General features: G+C 47.2%; 1 protein-coding gene across 1 annotated transcript; it reads right to left on the reverse strand.

Annotated features, from left to right (window-relative positions):
• Window positions 1–1,259: 1,259 nt before the first annotated feature.
• NKX2-8 (NK2 homeobox 8) lies at window positions 1,260–2,614 on the reverse strand (the record flags this gene model as incomplete). Its single annotated transcript, XM_081096281.1, has 2 exons — window positions 1,260–1,819; window positions 2,458–2,614. 2 exons carry the CDS (start codon window positions 2,612–2,614, stop codon window positions 1,260–1,262), a joined length of 717 nt encoding a protein of 238 aa, XP_080952407.1.
• Window positions 2,615–14,945: the final 12,331 nt, after the last annotated feature.

Here is a 14,945-nt window from a genome sequence, read left to right on the forward strand (position 1 = left end):
CTGCCCTCCTCTCTCTCCCATCCCCCAAAAATCTCAGGTGATAACACCGTCTAAGCCACCCTTCCTCTTCCTCTTGGAACAAGAGAGGGGCCCCAAACAGGCCCCATGCCTACTCCTCCTAGGCCTCACTGCACTCTTGCTCCATTCCCTGGATCTGATGCCGGAAACTGCTGCTCAGCGCCTTGCAGTGGGTGCCAGGCAGAGGTACTCACTTTCCCTCCGAAGAGTAACCACTGCAGAGGAGGCCCTGCTGCTCCATTTACCGAGGCCAAGCGCAGTTTCCCAGGGGGGAAACATTAGATCCTCCAGCCTAATATGCATTGGGACCACGTAGGAAATGAGATCCTCCAGCATATCCCACATCTGTGTGGGGTCCCCAGGGCTCTCTAAACTGGTCCTCCCTCTGCTGGCAGCCCTAAGGTGGGTCATTCCCCACCATTCTTTGGTTTCTTCACCAGGCCACCCTGATCAGGTGCAGCGCCAAGCAGCAGCAGGAAATCACAGCTGCCAGGTGAGGCACTCAAAGGCTTATCTGGGGGTTATACATTCTGGTGCTTTTGGGATCCCTGAGCCCTGGCTGCTGCGGCTTGAAGCCAATCGGGCTGCTCAGGCTGCGCCCCCATAGCAGACTGCGGAGAGAATCCTTACAGAGAAGCTCATGTCCTGTCTTGGCTGTGACCGAGTGGACTGACTTTTGGTGTTTGAAACGCCAGCAGCTCTGGGAACCCAGAGACGCTTCTGAGTCCCTTTGGGATAGAACCACCTCCCACTAACAGGGACCCCAGAGTTGCTTCCGCTTCCTCCCTCTCCCCCACCACCCTAAAGCCTTGTAAGTACTTTGACCCAACTCGGGGTGGGCCTTAATTCACCAGGGCACGGAGAAACCCAGCTCCCACCTATGGTTCCAGGCAGGCGCGCAAGGGGACCCAACCCCACACATTTTATTCTAGCACCACAAAGAGGAAAAATATTCTATTTCTTAAAAAAAAAAATAAGTTGCTACCCATACAAATAAGGTTCAAGCAATAAATTGTAGCTCTGAGCCTGGCGGACGACATGGGGACGGGGCGCAATCTTGGTGAAAAGTTCCTAACGCGCCGGCTGGTGAGAGCTGAGCAGGGATCCCGGCGCCAAAGGACGTCGAGCCGGCGGGATGGTGAAGCCCGGGGAGCGCGCCAGGTCTGCGGCTCCAGCTGCTCTGGCCACAGAGCGCACTACGGAGTCTGGGGTAGCCCGGTGCCCGCGCCCCCGCAGCTGCCTCACCAGTTCCAAGAGACCAGGGCGGGGGGTGCTAAGTGCTGGTAGGCGGGGAAGAGGCCGAGCGCCGAGCCGGGCCCGAAGGCGGCGTAGCCGGGCAGAGGGCAGGCGGCGGCTGGGGGCGCGCCGGTTTTGTCCTGGGCGACCATGCCCACCTCGCTGCTGCTGCCGCCGCCGCACGACTGCCCGTCGCGCACCAGCACCGGCACCACCACGCGGCGCAGCAGGCCGGGCGCGGCGCTCAGCTCCGCAGCGGCGGCCAAGTCCGGCGACGCCGCGGCCCCCGGCGCGCGCGTGCGCTTCAGCTTGTAGCGATGGTTCTGGAACCAGATTTTGACCTGCGTGGGCGTGAGGCGCAGGAGGCGCGCCAGCTGCTCGCGCTCGGGCGCCGACAAGTAGCGCTGCTGCCGGAAGCGCCGCTCCAGCTCCAGCGTCTGCGCCTTGGAGAACAGCACCCGCCGCTTCTTCCTCTTCTCGGCGTCCGAGCTCGGAGACGCGGGCTGAGCGGGCGGCCGCGGCGAGGAGTCGGGCGGGCTGGTCTCTGGGCTGCTCTCGTCCGAGGCTGGGGACGCAAAGGAGACAGGCCTGGTGAGGCGCCGGCCCGCTGCGCGCGGGTGCCGAGCCACTCTCCCAGGGCTTGGGGGGGGGGGGCGGGCAGTTTCCTTCCCCGGGCCCACATCTCAACACCCATCTCTTCGAATTTAGTGACCTTTTATATACCACAGCCTGAGACCGCGCCCCCACGGAAACCCATCGGGGCCCTCTTAAAACAAGTCCACACCGGGCGCCGGGCTGGCAGATGAGTTTACCGCGAGCTCGCTCACCAGCACCGGCCCCCTCCGGGTCGAGCGCGTCACGGTTGGCTGAGGTTTGCAAAGCCCTGAATCCAGTAGTAGGTCTAAATTCGCCGACTCACCCCATCCCACACGGAGGACTGGAGAGCGTGACCGTGTTTTCGGGCATTTAAGGGCCCTGTCTTATTTACACACTCTGACCCCCTAGAAACAGAAGCCCAAGTACCTAGCGTGAGTGCCAGGCGCAGGGATCTGCCCTCAGGGTGTGCCGACTGAGGGATGCACAGCGTAAGGGTTTGAGGACAGAGCCCACGCTTTTAACACGGAGGAAATCCAGCCCCGCGTGGGCCGGGCGCTGGGTTCTGCGCGCCCCCTCCACCCTCGCAGCCGTCCTCCGCTCACTCACACGCGTAGGGGCCGCGCTCGGGTTCCAGCCAGGAGGGGCAGGGGCCGCGACCCGGGGCGCGCAGCTCGGGCTCCCGCCGCCGCAGGTGCTGCGCGTCCTGCTCGGGTAAATCCAGGAGCCTGCGCACGGTGAAGCTGAGGCGTCCGGCGGCGGTCATGGCGGAGGAGGGGAAGGAGGTGAGGGGCAGGTCAGGCTGGGAACCGAGGGGCGGCCCGGGACGCCGCTCCTTACTGGTGGGCGTGAGAGGCGCACGCCATGCGCAGGCTGCCTGTCTTATTATCGCGCTTACAGCGGAATCCCCGTCTATATAAACAGCTCTTCCCGCCCGGGATGCTTTGAAAGGCGAGGTCCTGGTCTCCAGGGTGTTAAGTACCTAAATGAGTGCTGGACCAAAGCCCGGCAAGCCCGGAAGGTGCCACCTCCGCCCCCTGCCCCGCCCCGTCCCCCGCCCCTCGGTGCCCGTTACCTCCCAGAGGTGGCAGGAAGCAACCCTCGGCATTAGCAATTCTGTCTGATTAGCCCAAAGTGGGGGCAGATAATGGGGATTGTTACCAGTGAATAACATCTTGGGTGGCAAGCTGTGGCCACCACCCGCCTGCCCGTCCCCAGCTTCCTCCTCCTCCTGGCTGACACAGGGCCTGGCCCCACGGGAGCTCCAGGGTGGGTGGGGGCGGCGTGGGTAGGTTTACGAGCACCCAGGAATTTATTCCCTGTTTGTTTATTCCTCGAGCTTGTTTGCTAGAGTGTTCGTTTCCCGCAATCATCCGGAAAGTGATTTACAAGACAGCGTTAAACTGGCGCGTTCTCTCTTCTGTTTTTAGCGGGGCCCCTCTAAGGACTCCGATGAGAGACGTTTCAAGCGGGCACAGAGGAGTGACCTGGTTCCACCAGCATCTGGGCCAATGGTTTTAAAGGCCGCTAGGTGCCTCCCCACACCCCAAATGTCCCCCACAACTTCAGAGGTGCAGGGGTAGGGAGCCCTGGCTCAGCGCCAGTTTCCCCATACTGGCCAAGCTAGTCATTCTGAAGTGCCGGACTCGTTGGCTTAGCCCCGCAGGGTGAGCCCAGGCCGGACTGAGAGTTCACGGGCGGAGGAGTTTGGCAGGGCGGCCTAGGGGGGCCTTGCGGCGTTGGCGTCCCTAGACCCTCTGGCGCCACCTGTGCACCCCGGCTCTGTACCCGTAACATCAGGCCGGGTGACGGGCATGTGACCTGCGCCCCAGAGCTGGGCTCCCGCTGCGTCCCTGGTCAGTACTGGACCAATCGGGAGCATTGGATGGCAGAAAAGACGGCCTGCCTGGAGTTGCTCCAAGATCTAGTCCCCACAGCCCAAGCCGAGGAAATGGTCGGCGAGGCTCAGAGAGCTCCGGAGTGAACACATTTTGATGGCCCATAGTTCAGTCTATTGCTCAGCGAACGTACTTTCAGAGGCCTCTCCTCGGGCAGCCAGTGGTTTGGGTGTTCAGTAGTTAAATTTAGTGAAGGGCGTGGCGCTTCGGGGCCGGGTCCACCTGCGCTGAGCTCAGACCTGGCTCCGTTCAGTTGCCAGGGCACCGCAGGGCCTGGCGCGCCCTTCGCAGCAGCCTCCCGGTCAAGCGTGCCGGTGGCGCCCGGGGCTGCGCAGCGCCCTGGGTGGTCGGGCGGGGGCCAGCCCCCTACAGGACAACTGCTAGGCCGCGGACAAAGGGGAAATGGAGCTCGACGCCCCGGACCTGTTGGAAGCATTTGTTCCAGTCAAGATTTTGCATTTGTTCAGTCCGAAATAATGCGTGATTGACGCCTGCTCACAATGCACTTCAGCGCCGGGATAAATCAGAGCTTGTCCTGTGTTGTCATGGTTTTCAGTGGGGTTCAATGGGATGGGGAGCGCGACTGACTTTGCTGGCTGTCTCTCCGCAGCCCCGGCAATAGATTTATTAGTTATGTCTTTTTAAATAAAATTTAATTGAAATGATTTGGCTGTCGTCTCTGAGATGGGGAGAAGGGTACTGCGAGTAGACCAGGTGCGGGGAGGGGTGGCGGTAGAAGCTGGAAATCTGGAGCCCACCGCACCCTAAGCTCCAGCATCCTAGAGGCTGGTCAGGCCCAGCAACCTCTGCCAGCCCATCTCCTGAGAGAGGCCGAAGGAGGGCACTGCCAAAGGCTGTCTGTCCCAGCGAAGCATTAGCACAGGCCTGAACCTCCAGACGTTGTCAGGCAGAAGCAGCTCTGGGCTGGGAGTCGGTTGTCACCCAGCTCTGTCCCCAATCAGCCCTAATCACCTCCTCAATCCGAGCCTCTTTTACTTTCTCCTCTGAAACAGAGGAGACCAGATGTGATAACTTCTAAGAACCCTACAGGTTTCATGATGCACATCTCTGGAATTTTTCTAAAATAATCTTCATTATATTCTGGAACTCCCATCCCAAGGACCCTTACTCCACATTCTCCAGAATATTCTGGGAGAGCATGTGCCATCTTTTGAGTTTCCGAAGGACCCTCCACAGGAGTGGAGTGGAGTAGATCACAATTTTGGAAAGAGAACCAAGTCAGGAGAAGCAAAGGAGGAATCTTTCCTGGAGTGACTGACCTCTCTTAGCCTTTTAATCTATTTAACATCCTAAGCCCACACTGACATGTAGAAATAAGTAAATGGCACTCTTCAGTTCTTAAGAGCTCTTCAGCATCAAATATTTGCTTTTACTCTTAGTATGTGGCTCCCAAAGAGGAGATGCATCCCCCATCTTGCCTTGTACTCTGGGGAGGACCTCGCTCTGAGATTAGCTCCGAGCATTACTTCTAGCCTCGCCTTCCCTGACGTGGGGACAGTGTTCCCGGGCCCCAGTCTGTGTTTTGAATACCCCAGGGAAACTGTAACTCCTGCTTCTAGATAGCACTGCATGTCCCTGCTTCTTCTGGGAGTCTCCCCTCCTTCATAGATGCTTCCGTGCTAGTCCAGTCTTCCTCTCAACCCTGTGTTGGGGCTTTACTAAATTATCTCCAAGAGTCAGGGCCTGGGGTCTCCAGGAGGATGTTTCATTTAAACTGTGCCTTCTGAAGAAGCGGGGGAAAGGGGGCCAAGAGCCAGAATTATAAGGGAAAGGTGCTTTGTTTATTGTCTCTTCACATCAGATAAACTCAAAGACATGGAAGGAAAACATTATTTTGATATTAGATCAATAGAAAAAAGTAGTCAAGACATTAAGTTTTATACATATTGGAAATGTCTATATGAATTGCCTCCAATTCCTAAGAGATTCTTAGAATCACAAATAAGTATCTAGCTGCATAGTCTTTCCAGATATTAAAATATTGTTTAGTGTTCTGGACACTTAGTTTGCAACTCAACATAGCTTGTGAATATTGTTATTTAATTAGATAAGTATTTGTTTCCCTGTAATTGGAGGGAGTTCATCTCAATCCCACTAGGATTTTTTAATCCTTAGGCATCTGTGCTATAGTGAATATATTTAGGCAGTCTGCCCTAATCATCCTTTCAAAAGTGTTATCTGAGAAGATCAGCACTGCTGCGTGCTTAAGAATTTAAAACTAGAAATTTCCGAAATAAAACTAAAGTATCTTGATTTTTAAAAAATGATTGCATCCATATCTTGCGTCCTGTTTTTAAATCCTTCCATTTTGGTTAAGTGTTTCACAAAATCCTGCAAATCTATACAGTATTGAAGAGAGGCAACATTGCAAATTCCCCTTGATAGATGGAGGGCCCTCAACTGCCAGGACATTTTTCTTTGCCTCATAGCAACTGCTCGTCCCCTTTTAAAATCAGTATTCTGGTTAAAATAGCAAAAGGAAAATAAAAACGGGCTTTTGACAGGTCTAAGAAGTGAATGATCTTGATCAGCTTTAGGAGGGAAAGAAAAGGCAGCATTTAAAATCAGACATATTTGCCTTTCCTTCTGAAAACTAGTTGCCATGAATAAGTAAACATTTCCCCTTTAATGGCTAATAATCAATTGCTTGGCCGTGGTCCAGGCCTGGCTGCGATTTTGTCTTAGTTGTGCTGATGATACACACACACACACACACACACACACACACAAACACACACGCGGAACGAGGAACAGCAGTTACTTTCAGACTGAGAATTTAGTACATCTCTAAAATGGGTTTCAGATTTTATTGCTTAATGTCAAATGACAAGATCTGAAAGTGAATTAAAAATATTGACTTTACATGGACTTTTTGTTGTTTTTGATCTATCTCTAGGAGAAAAGCTTTCCTGTATTATGGTCACCTAGTTGTTTAGGTATATGCATGAAAAGAAGGGGGTAGTATGGTTCAATGAATTTAAAATAAATGTGTTGATTCAATATCTGTAGTCTCGCCGAAACCGATTTGGCTCAGTGGATAGAGCGTCGGCCTGCGGACTGAAGGGTCCCAGGTTCGATTCCGGTCAAGGGCATGTACCTGGGTTGAGGGCACATCCCCAGTGGGAGATGTGCAGGAGGCAGCTGATCGATGTTTCTAGCTCTCTATCCCTCTCCCTTCCTCTCTGTAAAAAATCAATAAAAAAAAAAATATCTGTAGTCTCCATTTCCTAAAAAACAGCAAATAACTTTTATATTTTTTACTTAGTTTATTCGTTTATTAACTATTTCTGACCTTCCCCCTACCTTACCTTAGCTATAATAAAGGTAGCTGTGAAAGCATGGGATGTGAGTTGTCAGACTAAACATAACAACTCACCTTGATGGGGGTGCCAAACATTAATTGTCCAGAGCTGAGCTTCTCATTTTTGTCTAATCTTTTATTTTTTAAGGTACTAATTTATATTCCTTTGCTTGACTGATATTAATATAAAGCATATAACATAGGGTCCTTATCGATGTTTACACAAAAAAAGTCACATCTAATGTCGCATATAGACTCTGACAGAGTAGACTGACTCCAGAATTGTTAATACCTGCCCCAGTGCCTCACACGGGCCTGCCTACAACACATACCTACTTCCAGCAGCACTTCAGTTCAAGCCAGCTGTTACATTTTTTTTTTCTTAAATTACTCAAAACGAGGCTCCCATTTTTATACCTTTATTTTGTTTGAGGTTAACTCTGGAATTTTAAAAGGGTTGCATTATTAAAGTAAGATATTATTTCTGTCTTATTTGACAGAAATTTAAACACCAAACGAGTTATTATTCTGGAGAAGCATTTGTTAACATTTGGTGAAGACAAGGACCACAGTATCTTAAAGGGCTAAAGAATTATATATTCCATTTTCTTGTTAGTGATTAAGCTAGTGGCGGTACTGAAATCTCACTTTATGTTTTATACATTTGAGAAGGTTTGGAGTGAGCGCTCACGCTTGTTGTCACATTCTGAGTCAGGACAGATTACCTAGAGAAGCCAAGCTTAAGGTGAGACTTGAAGGCGGATAGACTGTGATAGCCCTGGAACTGGAGACATTAGGAGGGAGAATGAAGAGGACCCAAAGAGGAGCAAGAGAGTCTATTGTAATAGAAGGTGTTAGAAAAGAATGATTAAAAGGTAAAAGAGAAACAGAGCTGTGCTGGTTTAGAGATACAGGTTCAATTTATCTCAACTTGAAGAGAAAAAAGAAAAACGCGCGCATGAACCGGAAAGTCCCAGTCAATAGAGGCTTCTGTATTCCCTCCCGAAGTCTCTATATTCCTAAAAATTAATGACAGTAGCTCCCAGTTAGAAAGACTAATAAGCCCTGGGGATGTAATGTGCAGCATGGTGACTAGAGTTAACAATATTTTATATTTGAAAATTGCTAAGAGAGTGGATTTTAAAAGTGCCCACTACACACACACACACACACACACACACACATAACTGTGAGGTGAAGAATGTTAACCGAGCTAACTCTAGTAATCATTCCACAATAATACATATATCAAATCATGATGTTGTACCCCTAAAATTAATACAATATTACATATCAACTACATATCAAAAATTTTAGCTGTAAATGACAATAGACATATTTCGGCTTTTAAAGCACTTTGAGCTTTTCGACATTTTATTTAGCTTACTCTTAAATGTTCCTTTGGAAAAACCGTTTTCCCTCTTCCAAGAGGAGGCAGCTATGCACACCCGGAGCATGAGGTGGCAACCTGCAGGAATTTTCCCACCAGGCGCAGTAAAAGAGCTCTATGTGTTTACTGCAGGCCCTGGAAATCCCTGAGCCTGCAAAGGTGGCTGTCTTTGTGTTCTTGATTAAATGGGTATTTGCACTGAAGTCACATACCACACAAAGGAAACAAAACAAAATAAAAATGTCCTTCGTGTTCTGTTTTTCAATCATTTGTGAGAAGGAGGTTCTTGGCCTTTATCACTGTCAGTGAAAAGTTCTTCATTGGAAGGAGACATTCCACTCACCCTGCTTCTTGTGCACAGGGAGCTTACCATGGAAACTCCCTCCGGGGACATCAGACACACATATAAATGACAAAGCTCAACACTGGGCATTTTAGGTTTAGCTTTATCTCAACAACGGGCTATGAAGAACAATGTTTAAAATTTCTTGAGAAATTTATTGTTCTATTTGTCTTGCTCTGAATCTTAAAACTCATTAATTGGGCTTATTCAGTTAGAAAACAACAACGTAATGACTTGAAGGAAATTTTGATACTAAAATATGTATGTTATATACTTAACACAACAATATATGATAAAGCTGTACTTTTTTAGATGATGTTTTTATTGATAGCTTGAGTAGCCCCAAGATAATAAAGTCATCTTTAATATATATTTGTATTTTTTAATTGGTTATGACCTTTAATTATGTGAAAGAAAAAATATCTCCCTCTGAACAAGTTTCTTTTGTTTAACAAGATATATCCTAAACTGTTGTTGGCTTATTCCTAAAGTAACATTTTGCTTTATAACATGAACCTGAGGAAATTTAAGAGAGAGTGCTTCATTTATATTGAAAACTGATATTGAAAAAGTATATTACATATTATATTATATTATATTATATTATATTATATTATATTATATTAAAAACTTAAGTTGCTTTTTTATGGCATGTGCTTGTCAGGTTTCCATTTAATTTATAATCAACCCCAGGTCACTCCCCTATGGAGCCCACCTTTGCTCTGTCCATGGTCCACATGAGCCAACTGTAAAGACCATCTGAGTCTGACACAGTGTGTTTGCCTTGCTCATTTCCATCACCAGCTCCTAAAAAAAAGTAGTTTATGAAAACTAGAATCTATATTTCTGGATGGCTATGGCATCAGGACATGAACATTTGTGTAGAGATAACTGAAACTCAGTTCTTTATTAGGGACTCTGAGTGATTTGTGGTATGAGAAGGAAATGGATGGTCACACATTGGATTTTAGTCACTTCTTTGTCTTTGGCTACTTAAAAAGAAAGAGAAAAACCTTTTTCTCTTAAGCAAAAGGATTAGGCTGTAAAACAAATTTAGAGGGGGAAATCAAAGAACTAATATATGTGTCTAAAGTTAGACACTCTATTTCTTACATGTCATTAAAATGATCATTAAAACTTACAAACTTTGTGAAAGCTCAGGTGCCAAAATGCAGTGGGCTATAGTTATACGACATGATTAGTATGTCATTTCTGGTGAATTTAGCCTTCTAGTTTCTTCTAAAATAAAATTAAACTAAAAACCACCTAGGTTTCATGAATCTTAATCATTTCTTTCATTAGGACCACTAGGAAAAGTACATGAATATCTTTTTCGTGGCGCACACTCATTTTTTCCATTATTGAGGTTCTATTATTCAATCCAAGAAGGGTCCTGATTCTCACATCAGCTGGTTAGTCACAAGAGCATGCCCAAGGGGTAAGTAGCATAGAGGGAAAACCTGCTAGTGTCACTGAGTGGACAGAGGCGTTTGCACTGTAAGATGTGGAAGTGACTGGGTGAAGGGAGGAGCGGGGAGGAGGAAAGGAGAGAGTGGGTGCCTGTTTCAACTTGGTGGTCACCCACCTCCACCAGCCATGGGTTTTACCAGCTGGATGGAGGTTGGCAAAAGAAAGCCAGTGGCAGGGAGTTGATTTGATCACCTCTGGAGGCAACACCGGGAAGTGTAGCGAAGAAAGGGTGGTTTTGTTCAGATACCAATTAAGAAACTTGAAGGCCTGGAGCATTTTAAAAGCCCTTGTAGGGAACAGAGGCCAATTTCTAGGAATCCTGTTGTGATTTGCTTTTTAGCAGCATCTCAGTGACTAGCAGAGTGTGATTTCATCTGGTCTAAGTTGTATTTGTTTCCAAACAGCTTAACAATGCTAATTGGGCGGCACAGAAACGCTTTGTAAGTTGAATTTTTTAAAAAAGATAACTCAGCCCGGCAATGAACATAGATTGAAAACCAGTTAAAAGCCACTGAGAAAAAATGTGTCTTAAATGGAGGGTGAAACAAAGGGAAGGTGGGGGCACATCCCCTAATGTCAATAGGCAGAAAGCTGCACGTGCATAATGGCCATGGGAGCGACCACCCAAGGTGGTCTGAGTCAATCCTGGGGACAGAGATTGGAGCTGGGGGCAGGGAGGAGGCCAGGCCAACTACCCAGAGTCCTGCTGGCCACGGTGGGGAACTTTCCTATATCTGTTCCATGCCACAGCCAATTTTCTTCCTCCAGATGTAACCTAAATGGCAGGAGGTCTGCACCCTGGCTGCTGTGGCCACCAGTCTCACTCCTAGTAGATCCAGAAGGCTTTAATGAGAGGGACTAAGCACTAACTGGAATCAGTCGAATTACATAAAGATATAGCCCCCTGCCACTCCCACCACAAGGCTGCCCACCCACCCAGCCCTATTACCAGTAGCAAATAAGTCCCTCAAGAAGAAGAATTTTTGAGAAAATTGTAATCCACTAATATATGAGTGGCTTATGAATACCAGGCACTGAGCTAGTACGGAGGCTGATTAGGAAAGCATAAGGCATAGTGCAGAAAAGCAACCTGATTTTTTTTCCAACATGAACCAGATTTGGAGACCAGACAGAAAGAACCGGATCCAGGTTTGAAGTCTGGCTTGCCCTGTAAAACCTGAGTGACCTGGTTTTGAGATATCCTGGAGCCACAGTTCCTCATCTAAAACTGGAAATGATCGTTCATATGGGTGTTGTGGGGAATGATACCATATTTTAGGTAAAGTGCCTGTCAGGGTGCTTGTCTACAGTTAGCAGGTGCTTGATTAATTGTAGCCATTGCTGCTGTGATAATAATGTATCTTGGGTAGGCAGGGTACATGTGGAAGGGGTGAGTGTTACCCTCATATAGCCACAGGGAGCTGTGCCATGGGTCATCAGTCACAGAACTGAAGTGACCTTTATCTAGTTCACAGAAGAAACTGGGGCACAGAGGAAGGTTAGTAACTTGACAGCATCTCACAGAGTCTGAGTTGGGCCCCATATTTTGCTAATCTAGGGTTCACACTACTCCAGCACAACCTGCATTATGAGTCGCTAACATAACCTTTCTTCTCCTAATGGTGAGGAGAAAGATGCCTACAGAAGAGATTTCCTTAAATTCATCGGCGTTTCCCAGACCCTCTAGTTTCAGACTTCTGGTCTCAGGCCCGTTTGCTGCTTGTGGCTCTCAAATCTCTGTTCGCACGCAGTGCAGTGGCTCCCATTGCACTCAGTGTCCGGATAGAGGCCCGGCCCCAAGCCCTCATGTTTTCCTGTGTGGGTGCCGCTGTAGCTCCTTCAGGTGTTGCTCCCAGGCCTAGGGCTTCATCCTTCCCAGCATGTGAGCCCCGAAGGAGCAGCTGAGGCCTCTCCATTCAGCTGGAGCACCTGGAGTAAAGTTCTTTAGTGTATGGAACACCACGTAAGTACAGAATCGGATGAATTGGAAACAAATGCATTTGCTTGGAGAGGCCCAGACACAAGGCAAATGTTGACTACTTTGATAAAGGAGAGGGAAATGCAACAACATTTTTTTTTTAAAAGGGTGGACTTCTTTGCCTACAGCAGTGGTTCTCAACCTTCTGGCCCTTTAAATACAGTTCCTCATGTTGTAACCCAACCATGAAATTATTTTCGTTGCTAATTCATAACTGCAATGTTGCTGCTGTTATGAATCGTAATGTAAATATCTGATATGCAGGATGGTCTTAGGCGACCCCTGTGAAAGGGTCGTTCGACTGCCAAAGGGGTCGCGACCCACAGGTTGAGAACCTCTGGTCTACAGTGAAAAATGGCAAGGAGAGAAGCATGGTGGGCTGCCTGCCATTCACCTAAGGTCCCTGGGGCTCCCCAGGGGCTGCGAGTGGACGTGGTGGGAGGGAGGTGTATGTTTGATTCTGTGGGGCCTGTGCTCCTCATCCACGGCTGCCACCCCGCACACGCAGCACCCGGACAGCCCTCGCTCTACAGGAAGAAGTGAGCCAGCTCTCAGAGCCCTCAAACCCGAGGCCGTCGCACCCAAGGCCACACATTGTACCCGCTTCTTTGATTTTCTAGGCTCCTTTAGCTGAACACCATCCGCCATTCTTTCTCATTGCTTTTGGAACATTCCAAATGTGTTAACTCCATCTTCCTAATTTGGTGGTAAGTCTCACCAGGACAGACACCCTGTTGCTCTACGTTTCTTCTCTATTCTCAAAAGAAATACCTGTTGATTTTTTTTTCTGTTAACGTAAAACTATATTGCTAAATATAAGACAATTGGACTTTTTAGGTGTAAAAAATTCCATTAGAAGGACCGCGTTTCTTCTTTGCCACAGGTATATCTAGTCAGATAAGAATATGAGTCAGGATTAATTTTTCACCAAAGTGATATGAAATCATGTCCTGCCTGAGGTTTGTGAAATACCATGGGCAAGGGGGATGTTAGGGGTAGTCACCCCTTATTCGAGAGAACTGCTAATCCTTCTGATCTCAGAGCAAGTTTAAAGGGGTTTTGCTGTTTGTATAAAAAGTTCTCTTCCTTTGGTTTTTTAAACTAGACAATAGATGATAACACTGACTCAGAACAGTTACAGTCTAGAGTATAAATATGTAAACATGGGTAAGTATTTAGACAATTTAAAAGTGCGTCTCATTTACCCAATTATAAACAGCTGTCTGAGAGCAATTACGATTTATCATGTAAATGCTTATTTGCATAATTTGAAATATGAATATTATTTGCTTGATAAAGACTGTAAATAAGCAGCTCGAACTTTCTCATGCTTAGAGTTTTACAGGGGGGAAACATTTTGTCCAAAATGGGACTTTGTTTTGTTAATTCTAGCAAGTCCAGATAAGAGTGAATTTAATAAGAAAAGAGCAAAAGTTTTAAAGTAAGGGTGGCTGGATGAGAAGCAATGAAAGGCATCACAGCACTCGGTCACGTTTACTCCTGAAAATTTACTTTGTAGGGATGATGGATCGCCTTACAACTGTTTTCACTGAACATGAGTGTCTACCTGTGAATTCTTTCAGTGCATTTAGCACAGTATTTTATGTGCTACAATTTGACAGGCACATAAGTTTGAAATAATAATAGCATTATTTTTTTTAAAAATGTAATATTATTAAATGAGTATGCTCCAAATCTATGAAGGAACACTTCCCCCTCAAAATATAACTTCAAGTTTTATGAGAACAAGTAATAAAATGTGAACATCAAAATTTTTCACTCAGGAATTACCTGATATATTTGCTTTTCTAGGGTTGCCATAACCACATACCACAAATTTAGTGGCTTAAAACGACAGAAATTTATTCTCTCAAATATCTGGAGGCCAGAGGTCTGAAACCAAGATGTTGGCAGGGTCCTGCTCCTCCTGAAAACTCCAGGGGAGAGCCTCCCTGGCCTCTGCCTGGCTTCCGGTGTTGCCAGCAATCCTTGAGTCCCTTGGCTTACAGCGGCCAGCCTCTGCCTCTGCATCTGCATTCCAGTCTCTGCCTCTCTTGTCACATAGACTTATAGACTTCTTCCTTGTATTTCTGTCACTAATCCTCTTCTTTTTTTTTTAAATGTTTTTATTGATTTTAGAGAGAGTGGAAGGGAGAGGGAGAGAAACATCGATGAGAAACATCTATCCACTGCCTCTTGCATGCCCCCTACTGGGGATCAAGCCCCCAACCTGGGCATGTGCTCTGACCAGGAATGGAACCAGTGACCTTTCAGTCAGTGCATGGGATGATGCCCAACCCACTGAGCAACACCAGCCAGGGCTGTGTCTCTCTTCTTATTAGAACACTAGTCCTTAGATTCAGGGCCCATCCTACTCCAGTATGACCTCAACTAATTACACCTGCAAGTTTTATTATTTCCAAATAAGGCCACATTTACACATATCCAAGGTTAGAACATATATTTGGGCAGGACACAATTCAACTCACAAAGAGAACTAATATGCAAAGTCATGCCTCTGACAAGTAAAAGATCCTGAAATATCCGAATTACCCTTCCCCCCAAATTAGTTTGTATTTTGCATGCTTTTGATATTACAGACAATTATATTATTTGAAAAACTGAGAATTTGTATATGATATATATTATGTAATATATATTATAGTCTAATTATTATATAGTATATTCAAGAAATA

Source organism: Myotis nattereri (genome assembly GCF_964212035.1).
Source record: "Myotis nattereri genome assembly, chromosome: 1".
Classification (NCBI taxonomy): domain Eukaryota; kingdom Metazoa; phylum Chordata; class Mammalia; order Chiroptera; family Vespertilionidae; genus Myotis; species Myotis nattereri.